Source organism: Octopus bimaculoides, chromosome 14, assembly GCF_001194135.2.
Source record: "Octopus bimaculoides isolate UCB-OBI-ISO-001 chromosome 14, ASM119413v2, whole genome shotgun sequence".
Classification (NCBI taxonomy): domain Eukaryota; kingdom Metazoa; phylum Mollusca; class Cephalopoda; order Octopoda; family Octopodidae; genus Octopus; species Octopus bimaculoides.
The window spans coordinates 36986508-36999734 of record NC_068994.1 but is presented as its reverse complement, the minus strand read 5'-3'; the positions used below and the strand labels follow the sequence as shown (position 1 = coordinate 36999734).

The 13227-nt window shown below is 32.3% G+C and overlaps 1 protein-coding gene across 8 annotated transcripts in view; it reads left to right on the top strand.

Moving 5' to 3' along the window:
• LOC106874475 (protocadherin gamma-B6) overlaps window positions 1-13227 on the top strand; it is a 142813-nt gene that overhangs the window by 2628 nt on the left and 126958 nt on the right. For 5 of the 8 annotated variants that reach the window (XR_008265531.1, XR_008265533.1, XR_008265532.1 and 2 more), the window contains exon 2: window positions 6272-8792. Coding sequence is in view for 5 of the 8 variants with exons in the window: in XM_052973070.1 (XP_052829030.1) it covers window positions 6381-8792 (2412 nt within the window). In the remaining 3 variants the exon portion in view is untranslated. Of the gene's footprint in view, window positions 1-6271; window positions 8793-12525; window positions 12564-13227 lie in introns of all 8 variants that reach the window. The other 3 variants (XM_052973071.1, XM_052973072.1, XM_014922215.2) reach the window with 1 other exon arrangement.

Sequence of the window (13227 nt, the reverse complement as noted above, 5' to 3'; positions counted from 1 at the left end):
TTTTAAAACAACTACACATCTTGAGATTCAGGTTCATTTTCAACCCCCAAAACAAATTCTCCCATATATGTACATATATGTATGTATGTATGTATGTATGTATGTATGTATGCACATATATAGGAGAATTTGTTTATATATATATATATGTACATATTTAGGAGAATTTGTTTATATAGTATATATATATATATATATATATATATATATATATATTTATGTATGTATTATATATTTTTTATTTATACAAATTTAAGTATGGATGTTGGGATGTGGCATATATAATATATACCATATTAATATATTATATACATAATATGATATGCATACATAGACACACACACACACACACACACGCACGCATACACACACACACATATTAGTATATATGTATGTATGTATTTTGAAGCAGACGTGCAAAACCTAGTGGAAAATAGTACTTAAGTACTAAACATAGAATTAAAAGTGGTGCTTTATTGTATCTGCAAAAACTTCACAAACTGTTGGTGAGAGTTTCAAGTAACCAACGTCAGACTGAACAAAAAAGTTATCAAACAAGTGTAATTTGTGTTCACACTCAGAGAATGAATTTTGAAAATATGACTTCACATCATGAAAAAGATGTTTAGCACATTGTGATGACTGTATTATATTATTCTACAATAACCTTTATTATACTGGCTTTCATCTTTTCATCTCTTATATACACACACACTATATATATATATATATATATATATATATATATATATATATAGAGAGAGAGAGAGAGAGAGAGAGAGAGAGAGAGAGAGTGAGAGAGAGAGAGAGAGAGAGAGATATGTGTGTGTTCGCATGTATGTATGCATGTTTCTGTGTGTATACATACATGCACACATACACACACATATGTGCATTTATGCAACTATGAGTATCTTTCTCTCTCTCCAAACACACTTGTGCATATATGTATGTGTGTGTATCTCTACATATTCAAACCATGCCTTGCCTTCATAAACTTGATTGAGTCACAGACTCACCACATGACATACAGCATATCCTGAGCACCTCTAGGCCTTATGCAACCTGATCACCTTCAGGTCTGATCTTAACAGATTTTTACCATATAGAGAGGCAGACAGGATGGACAAAAAGTAAAAGTGAGAGGAAGGATAAAATTGACCAATATGTGTATGATATTTTCAACTTCCATCCAAAAGTTGAACAGTAAATTAATTAGACCTCAGAGTGAAGAGAGCCATAAGGTTTACTAGAAAGCTATGTATCTACTACTGGGAGACCAGTGAGACTGATATTTTAATGCCTGAGGCAAGCTTTTGCAATTTGACACCAGCAGGGGAAACATAATCATAGAGTGAATTTCATAGAGCTGATATTCTAAGAAAGAACTAGGCATAGTTATTGGTATGGTGCCTGGAGAATAGATGGATTAGAGAAAAAGAGAGGAGTGATTTAGAAGTGGCAGTTGTGGTAGACAGTTCAGCCAGTTGCAAGGAACAAACACATATTAACAGTGAAAAAGCTAGAGACAAGAGACACACTTGTAGGCTAAAGCTTGAATTTTGTTAGCGAATTTTATGGTAACCATTTGAATGATCTTTTTCTGGATGTAGCCAAGGATGGCTGTGTGTGCAGAAACAATACTGTCCCTGATGAAGGAGTAATGCTCCATTATAGGTCTCACATGAGGTTTGTAGGTTGTTAGTAGGAGGCAGGTTGATAGTGTGAAATATTTAGAAGAGAGGAACCAGCCTTTGAAATGCTATGCAATGATGTGCTTTCATCAGGAGATACCCTTGGTAATTGAAAGCTTAACATTTGGAGGGAGAGTGGATTTACTAATCTGTGTTGCTTAATTTTAAATGGACAATTGTTCTGATAATTTCTTGATATCAGTGATTTTGTTTTTGAGTTTTTGGTTGTTAAAAGGAAGAAGATTAGCTTGGTTACTATAGGAAACTTTCAGGGTCTCTTTTTCTGAAATTAGAGATGTTGTGTGTAGCTTATAGGTTGCATATAGATGATGTATGACTGGGTAAGATTAAATGGGAATGAAAGTGTCATCACCATAAGGGAAGATATTGTTTGATGGTGATGGCAAATTGGTGTTTGAGTACAGAAGGAAGTGAATAGGTAAAGCATTAAACAATAAGTACACCAGAGTTCATATAGTATGAGATAGAAAGAACTAGGAAACTATAGATCACACATACTTTCATATATACAATGTATATGAATGTGATGTCAAAAGCCAGTAACATTATGATCACATAGGAAAAAAACTAAGAATGGATTACAGGGAAAATGCACCAGTCATGACAAAAACATGAACACTATACTCCCCTCATCAGCTGTCAAGTGAAAACCAAAGTTGTTTTATCACATTATCAACAGACCGTTAAACCTCAGAGCACTAGAAGAACTGTGATGTGACGACAAGAAAATGAAATCACAAAGTACATAAAAATATATAGAACCTATCTCAGTGAAGGCTGGCCTTGCATTTGCACACATAGGCAAAGGCTTGGGCAAAATTTTATGAAAAATGACTGTCAGTTGTATGATGTGCATGCAAAACTCTCTGCTCCTCACCAACAATATTTATCCAAGGAAATGCTACCAATTTGGCCCAATAAATGTTAACACAAGTATTGTAGTAGACATTACTGTTATGGAGCAAAGACCTGCAACAGATAATGTACAATATGTTGCCAAACTCCCCAATAGTCCTACCAATCTACCTTTGTGTGTGTGTGTGTGAGAGAGAGAGAGAGAGAGAGAGAGAGAGAATACATACATATGCAGACATACATATGTAATTAGTATGTAAATATGAGTCTGCATATACATATATATGTATGTTTGTGTGTGTGTGTGTGTGTAAAATGTGTGTGTAAAAGTCTATTTACATATATTTAGATAGATAGATAGATAGATAGATAGATAGATATACATTCACAGGGATAGATATATGAATGTGCATATGTGCATTCACACAAACACACACACATATGTATATACAGTGGATTGGCAGAACTTTCAGAGGATCAGACAATGTCATACATTGTTATAACACTGGTGCTAATATTTACGTCCAGATATAACTTAACAAACTCCTGGATTGTGTGAAAGTCTCAGCTTTCAAATCACTTTAATTTTACAACTGATTAAAAAATGTAGACATAAATAAGTATTCATATGTATTGAATTCTGTTTCTTCTATTGTTACCAAATCTGTCTATCTATGTATATATATATTATAGGCATGCATGTATATATATATATATATATATATATATATATATATATATATATATATATATACACTATACACACACACACACACATATATATAGATACATATAGATAGATGGATAGATATTATAGGTAAATATACATAACACATAACACACACACACAAATTTGCAGACATACATCCATAACTACAAACAGAGTTAGACACAAAAATATACTCATTCTCTTTCTCTCTCCCTCTCTCACATATATGCTTAAACACGTGTATGTACATACACACACAAACACATATATATGTATGTATGTATGTATGTATATTAATATATATTATTGATATTTTTCACTCCATAAGTGATTAAAAATTTAATAGAGAAAGTTGGATGTATCTGTGGCTGTGAACCCCAGGAGGCCGCTGTGTGGTTTCCAATTCTTGCTATGTTAATCATTGCCTACTACACCATATTTTGGTCTGAGTGTGATTTATCTGAATTTATTCAGCTGGGTTTACTTTAAATGTCCTTCTCATCTATACAAAACTACTCAATATCTCACTAAGTGATTGATTATTGATTTATTGGCATAGATATATAATTCCATAATGTTGAATCTCTCAATTTTTATTTTCCTTTACCTTTATTTTTCTGAATTTTTATTTGTTTACACTCACACACACAGAGACACACATATATATTTATATATATACTTATATATTTTACTCATTTCGGATTTCACTTATTTTACAAGTAAATGGCTGAATGTAATCAAAAGCTTTTCCCAACATCCCCAGCTTTCTGAATAAATAACTTTTCGTTCTACTTGTTTGGTTGTCTCATATATACATTTGTTTCTGTATATATTTGCACATACATATATGTACACACATACAAATATTCATATGTGAATATGTGTGTAATTTCATATATATATATATATATATATATATATATATATATATATATATATATATATATATATATATATATATATATATGAATGTGTATGTATGATGCATGCATGCATATGTGTAAGTGTATATGCAAATATGTGTAAGAAGCAGCCATTCGGCAATATGGAGACAAGTATAAATATCCTCCAATACATGCATTTAGATATATACATTTAGCTAGTTAAATGTGTGTGAGTGTGTGTACATATGCATGTGTGTGTGTTTTAATGAATTGATAGATACAGTCATTCATGCAAATATGCATACATATACACTTACATAGATACATACATACTAACATATACTAACAATCACACATAATATATACATATATACACACATAAATACACAAGCATCTATAGGCAGAGATGCAAAGGCCATTAATATGATGTGCTGGACTGCTGACCACACTTTAATGAGTTCAAAGTGCATTGCTTCAGTATAGGTAGCTGAAAAATAGTCTCAGCCCCGCTTTATGGTTGGCTAGTTAACATTAGGAAAGGCATCCAACTGTAAAAACATTTGCTCCAACAATATGCAAATATCTAAATATGCAAAACCATTCACCCATTCTAACATGGGAAAATGGATTTACAGCAGTTAAATATCTCTTTTTATCTCCTTCTCTCTGCCTTACCCCCACCCCGCCAGACAGACACACATTTAAAACACACACAAACACATAAATAATATATATAATATAATATTGTGTGTGTGTGTGTGTATGTGTGTATAAATATATATATAAGGATATCATCTCAGTTTGGTTGAAGACAAAATTATCAAGACTAAATTAAGGTTTTATTGAAACATGTGTAATCTGCATTAACAACTCACATGAATTGAAACAGGATTAAATTGAACTGGGGCTCCACTATTCTCCATCTGTTCCCTTGTCAGCTCTGCTAGGTTTACCAATAACAAAATATTATTGGCATGAGACGGAGATTTGCAGTCATTTTGGACATCTTTATTCAGGTGAATGAAGTTTAGGAGGCTAAAGAAAGAATTGAATCTAGGGTGAGGTTTTGTTATTTCCCCAAGGTGAGCCCCTAAGCAAGTGGTGGGAAGGAGCTTACTTTTTTCATTCATTCTAAACCACTTTGAAACTGACAAGCCACTGCTAAAAGACATGCAAGTATATATATATATATATATATATATATATATATATATATATATATATATATATATAGGGGTCTATGTATAAAAGATATATGTACACATACATGCATACTATATATATATATATATATGTGTATGTATTTATATATGTATACACTCACATACCTCTTTGTATGTTGACAGAGAGAGATAAAGAGGAAGAAATGCAGATGCATCTAAGCAAAGACACCTACATGGATGGGTGTAAGAGAGAGAAAGAAAGATAGATTGTTCTCTTCATATCTTAAACAAAATATAGGCTAAGAAGCTGCTATTAAAATTTCACCCACTTAGATGAATTTATTCATAATTTTTATTCTCTTTATCCTAAGGGGCAATCTATTCAACCTTTCATATTCAATTTATTTTTCCCCTTTAACCTACTTAATCTGCAAATAATGTATTTCACTTATTTCAAATAGGCAGCTTTTCACAATAATATATGGCATTTATGAAAATAGATTTTCATTTTCATCACCTTGGCCAAATTAGATTATGAAGCATTTATAATCTATGAAAAAATTTTCTGTGATGAATATATTGTTGCTATGCTTTCCAACCAAAAATGGTGTGAAAGTGTGAAACCTTTGCTTATAGAAGTAAATTGGAATTTAAACTCATAATGCTATTTACTCATGGCTTTGCTGAAGCTTCACTAGATTAGTTTGGATGGAAACCAAAAAATTTAGTAAACACTCCTTCTTAATTTAGATCTACACAGATTTTAATTTAAGATTTGTATTTTTGTGCTAAGCTAATTTTGTAAAGATAGAAATATAAAAAAAGTAAATGAATAAATGATAAATTTTAATAAGTACTTTTAATTTTATTGAGTGAAAAATCAATTCTAAAAGTCTTGAAAAAAATAATGTTTCGCTAATTGAAAAATAATCAACTTTTTTCCAGATTTACTTCATGAGTGAAAAAATCAAGATGGCTACTGTTACTTCACAGTGAAGACTTATTTGGAGTTGAAACAAATTAATCAGTTTTCTCAGCTAACTTATGATTGAAAATGATGTTAAAATTTTGTGTAGTATTGTTCATTCTTGGAGAATCGTTGTCTGTAGATGTTATCTTCCATGTGCCAGAGGGTCACAGTCCAGGTACATTTATAGGGAATATTGCTGATGAAACTCATTTTTTGGACAGCATGCCTTCTCAAGAACATGGCTCTGTTACATTCAGCCAGTTACATGAAAGTATTAGTGAAGATTTTGAACTGTTTAACATAACTAGCTCAGGTAAAATGTACACAACACAGATATTAGATGCTGAATCCCTCTGTAAATATAATTCAGAATGTTTTAAAATGGTAGAGATTGCAGTCAGGCATGAGGAATCTTTTGTCCGAATTTTGGAAATTAAAATAATCATTGATGATATTAATGACAATGCTCCTGAATTCTCCAGCAAACAAATCAAACTTCAATTTTCTGAAACTGATAGAGAAGGTTTTATGAAATCAATACCGAATGCTTTAGACAAAGATGTTAGCACACTTTATAACCAGATTAATTATCAGCTTTACAAGAACCTAGATGAACCCTTTTCTTTATCAGTTAATAAAAAAGTTGATGGAACAGCTAAAATTGGTATCATGTTAGAAGAAGCACTTGACAGAGAATTGAAAGATAGCTATGCTCTGCAGGTTATTGCCAGAGATGGCGGCTCACCACCAAAGGAAGGCATTTTAGATATTCAGATTTCAGTTACAGATGAAAATGATAATTCTCCATCCTTTTCTCAGGATATATATAATGTATCAATTAATAATGGTTTTCGGAAAGATATTCCAGTGTTTGTTTTGCATGCAACAGACTTAGACTCAGGGGAAAATGGTGAAATTTTATACCAATTTGGCTCAAAAACATCTCCTCTTGCAAAATCTCATTTTACAATTAATGAAAAAACGGGAGAGATTTTCCAGTCTCGGACAAACTATGGTGAAAGGAAACAAATGTATAAGCTTTATATTGAAGCTATTGATAATGGTAATCCTCCCTTAAGTTCAACTGCAATTGTTTTGATAAACATATTAAACGAAGAAAATAATGCTCCAAGAATAGATATGAAGTTTGTTTCAAAGTTTGAAGGCAACAGAGTAACAATATCTGAAGGAGTAAAAGTTGGAAGTTTCATTGCTTATGTGAAAGTTATAGACAATGATATTGGTTTAAATGGAGAAGTTTCCTGTCAGCTTGAACATGACAAACTGGAACTCAGAAGTTTGGGAACAAACAAATACAAAGTAGTCATCAAAAATACTGTGAACAGAGAAAGTCAAAGTCAACTTAATTTTGCAGTTGTATGTGAAGACAAAGGGTTGCCCCCTTTACTAACCAAAAGAATGTTTACAGTTCAAGTAAAAGATATCAATGACATTCAACCACATTTTACTCGTGATGTTTTCAAATTTTTAACTTATGAAAATGAGAAACCAAATTTTCCAATTGGTTTGATAAATGCAACTGATCAAGACCAAGGATCTGGTGGTCGACTTTCTTTCTCTTTGTTGAATGACCACAACCGTGTTTTACCTTTTAAGATATCCAACTTTGGATTTATTGTAACGACTCAAATGTTGGATCGGGAACAACAAGACGTCTATAAATTTAAAGTTTTAGTCAAAGACAATGGTATTCCGCCATTAAGTAACGCTGCTACTGTAATTGTGGAAGTTATGGATAAAAATGATAATGCTCCCTATTTTACATTTCCCAGTGTTAGCCCTTTCACTTTAGATGTTCACTACCATCCACAGAGTAATAGTGACATTACAACCTTGAGAGCTTCAGACAGAGACAGTCACGTGAATGCTTTTCTCAAATATGAAATACTTTCTGGAAATGGAAAACAATTATTTACAATAAATCCTTACACAGGAACTTTGTCTTATTATCGAACAGTTTACCAAAATGATGCAGGATTATATGATCTTCAGTTTGTTGTCAAAGACAGTGGCACACCAGTTTTATCAGCAACAACTATACTGTCTTTGACACTGACTGTCAGTAACAATACGTCTAAGATGTTTACACCTATAGGCATAGAGGCTGATAAAAAGATACATTTTAATTTAGTTGCTGTTATAGTTATTGCAGCTGTCATTGTATCTGTTGCTATTGTGGTTTCCATTGCAATATGTATCATTCAGAAAAACAACCAAAGAAAATTTCTCTATACTAACGACGTAGATGGGAATAATAAGTTTGCTGAAGAGAGGAGACCATCAGAATATGTTTCTGAGACTGTCTCTCCTCAATATGATATTTCTATTACAATGGTATCTGACAACAGCATGAAAAGAAATACACAGACAGCTACACTTAAAAAAGAATCACTTCCCAGACATAAACCTGGACAAAATTGGAAAAATTCCCCAACAGGAATATTACACCAAAATATTATCCAAGGGACACATCAGGTAAGTTTTTACACTTATAATTTCTATTGAAATATTTTGTTACTTAATCAATATCAATAAGAAAACTCCACTAAATCAGAACTTGGAATTAATAGAATTTTGGTTCAAATCCAACTTAAATACATAGCTTCAGCAGTAATAGAATTTGTACAGAAAGTGATTACACAATAGACTCCTATTTCTTGAAATATTCTTATGTCACCTGATATAAATACTCGAGTATTCTGAGATGGTGCCCACTCTTATATTCTCACATGATTTCTCTGGGAGAAAAACTATTTAAGAGAATGCTAAAATAAGTTGGAAAAAAAAAAGAGGAAGTTTGCTGAGAGAATACTAAGAATCTGTAATTGAATACTTCTATGAGATGTGTAGGAGATCATTTTATATATTCTTCTAACTTAATATTTCTTTCAGTTATTCTAATTATCTTTATTCAATTTGTGTCATTAGATTATTTGACATCAGAAAAGACTTTCAAGAATTTAATTATTTCATTCAAACTGAGTTAAAAAAATTTTTGCAAAAGTATTTGAGAAAATTCTCAGTTCACATTCAGAATACAAGGCCTGGTAATTGCAACATTGTACAAAGACAGACCAATGCAAAAGGATGTTAAGGTGTGATTGATAGTTTTCAACAAATTTATCATATCAATTGATAATAGAAAAAAAAAAAGTTACATAAAGAATCGAGTTACAAGAAGCAATAGTAAAAAAGAAGTAACAAATTTAATCAACTATCAGTGAAGATATAGAGGCTATAGTTAAGTGATAGTGACATTTGACAGAAGGAAAATGTGTCATGTTACTAAACAGTGCTGATATCATGTCTTTATCTGTCCATTAGTGTTGAATCTTGGCTTATTGATTGATTAATAAATATTCCTTGCTTCCTCCTGTTTTCACACATCCAAGTGTGTTTTACAATGTAACTCCTAATTAATTGATTCAGTCTTTCAGATAGAAGTCTAAACATTTGGATTATAGAATTACCAGCATTGTATTGAAACCTTGATTAACATCTTCTGTCCTACTGTGCACCTCAGAACACACTAGCATTTTTTTGTATTATACATTTAGTTGAATCATTGTATGATGAGGGACATGCCCTTGATTAAATCTAGTTGACAGACAGAAGTACATTTTCACATGAACACAAATACACACACACACACACACACATGCACAAACATATGCACACATAAACATACAGACATACAGATACACACTCACACACATACCAAATACCATGCACAGAGATATTCATACAAATAGAAATAATGGGAAACATCAGAATAAATATGCAAGAGTTAATATCACATACAGCAATCAAGGAAAATTTCATTGGCTATAAGAGAAATGAGATGGCTATGAGGGAAAAAATTAATAGCATGATTAATGTGAAAAAGAGATGGTACATTTCTAGAATGGTTTTATAGAGAATTGCATAGAGATAGAATAAACAGAACAGATTTTGTAATAACATCTGACTTCATGACTATTTTAGTGTTATCATTGAGTAAATTGAAATATAAGTAACTTCCTTTACATTTGTAATACCAGCATAACATCAATGTGTCTGAAATATTTTTGGACTCTATAAATGGTATTAGCTAAAGTGAACAAAGAAAGATAAATATTTATAGGAAAATGTACATTTTTTTTTCTTCCTTACTTTCATTTCAGTCTTCGAAATATCAAATGTAGGTTATCATAACAGCATGATCGTGACACTATTCTATTAGATAAGCTATTTCTTTTCCAAATGCCAGTCAAGATTTGATGTCAGCATCTTCACATGGTTGTGGCTGAACTTTATTTCATCAACTCACTGTTTTCTTCAAATACCAATCAGGAGTTCAGTGTTACAGTATTTCCTCCCGTGGAAAAAAGGTCTTTGAAGCTCCATTATGGAACTGTTGATTTAAAGAGTCAGAGAGTTATCAGTAAAAGAATTTCGTACAAGACTTGGTCGATGAGGCACTTAAAGGATGGCAGGTAGCCTCATTCTCCATTGAAGCTTTTGGCTACCATGGCTCTCCAGCTAGATTGGTGCACTAGAACCCAGACAGCTGAAGAAGCCATCAAGGAGATAGGTATAGCAGCTGGCTGCGGTTAGCAAGAGACCAAAGTTGGAACCCTTTTACAGACTAAGACTAATTCAGTCCTTGCTGCCCCTTTCAGGCAAAGCATAGAAGCTAAGGAATGAGATGCTTGTGATCCTGAAATATCTGCTGATGATATGGAAGGGTTTCTAAAATTGTGATGGACTTAAAAGAGCTTGCAATACTTCTGAGTAGTTTCTGTACTTAATAGATGGGCAAAATATCTCCAATGTTTATTTTCCCTATGTTATCATTTGCTATATGTAAATTTTGATTGTGAGTACTGAAAAAAAGGTTGTGTACCAACGAAAGATATACTGAGCATTATAAAGAGGTGAATCTTTAAAGTCTCTTGTGTCTCACAAGTTTTGGCAATTAACTGAAAGCTTATAGCATTAAATAAAAACTGAATAAATATCTTCCCAGAAGAGAACATCAGACTATCACAAGTATGACTTCCAAAATTTCTGGCCAAGTCCTCAAGTCTAGATGAGCTGAAGAGTATAGAATTAACACATTTGATAATTATGATTTCTAATGTACTACCTTAAGTATGCAGCCATTTCAGAACTATCTTTTAAAGGATGTGTTGTGATGTTCATGCCTTTACCAATAATAGCTTATAATTGAAATTGATGCAAAATCATTTCAACAGTGAATTAAATTCCGACAGTAGATTCTGCTTACTGTCAACCACTCACAAGAAACTAATCTAAATAATTTAGGTTTAAATGATGTATTTTTTCATAAAAATGTACATACAAACATTTACATACGAACGCAGGTGTGCATGTGTAAGAGTATATGAATATATGTGGCGTGTGTCTATGTACATGTTTAAGCACAATTAAGCAGATTGCTTCTTAATCACAAGCTGTTCATTTTGATCTCAATGTGTGATGTCATGGTCAAGTAACATTTTCTGTAACCTCATGTTCATCTATCTATGTAAGTGAAATAGGGTAGATGGGAATTGTATGGAAGCATGCTGGCTGGATTACACTGTACTTCAAAGGCCTAACCTTGTCACATTGTGATACACAGACTCTGCCAGAGAATTACATTAAGGATACGCAACATGTTTGCGGATTACTCAACCGCTTACATGAGTTTGATAATTCAGCGGATCAAAAATCAGTTGATCAAAATCATGGTTGAAAACTCTGATTGCAATCCATCATTTTGTGTGTGTCTGTGTGTGTATGTGTGTGTGTATGTGTCTGTCTGTCTGTCTGTCTGTATGCATGCATGCATGCATGCATGCATGCATGCATGTATGTATGTATGTATGTATGCATGTATGTGTGTATGTATGTATGCATGTATGTATGTACAGGGTGGCCCAAAAATCATTTGATCATTTCAAAATATAATAACCCTTTTGTTTATTAAATATTTACATTTATTCTTTTATAAACAATAAATACACTTCTTGAAAAACATTTTAAATTAGTTTTTAAAATGATGTCCGTTTAAATGGTCATCATTTCGTTCTTGAAAAATGGTGAGCTCTTTCTAAAGAGAGTTTCATCACCATTTGCAATGTTTCTTGGCTTATTCCTTCAATTTCTTCACCTTAAACTGCTGGATGGTTCGAGGTTTGTTATGGTATACTCTATCTTTCAGATATTCCCACAAGAAAAAGTCTGGAACCATTAAATCAGGTGAGCATGAGGGCCAATTGAATTTAGAGTTTCTTGATCTGGGCAGCATACACTAATCATACCTGATAATCGGCTGGCTTCATTTCCTGCACTAGCAGTACTTTTGTATGGAAATAAATTCATAATACTTTTAATCTTCTATAGTGAGCTTCAGGATATACCCAGCTGCTGGGACTGCCTTCAGGTTGTTGTCGGAGGCTCTTCTTCAATGCTCCACTTTACATGTAGCCTTCCCACATGTGGTAAATCAATTATAGACCCCTGTTGTTCAAACCACCGGAGTAAGTTGAATACTGCTAGTTTAAATGGTGGTTGTCTGTTCTGAATATGATGAATGTAAGCTCTTTGTACTAGCACATTTGATCGTTGATTTTTGCAGATAAAATTTGATTATTCTTACTTGTTGTTCTGTCGTGAATTTCAAATTACATGCCAATAATTTAAAACAGAAAAGTTGAAAAAATTAATTGTAATAAAGTTATTATATACATACATATGTATGTATGTATATATGTATGTATGTATGTATGTATGTATGTGTGTACGTATGCATGTATGCATGTGCGCATGTATGTATATAATGTATGTAATATATGTAATGTAGGTATGTATGAATATATGGATATGGATAGATACAAAATATATATATATACATGCACACATA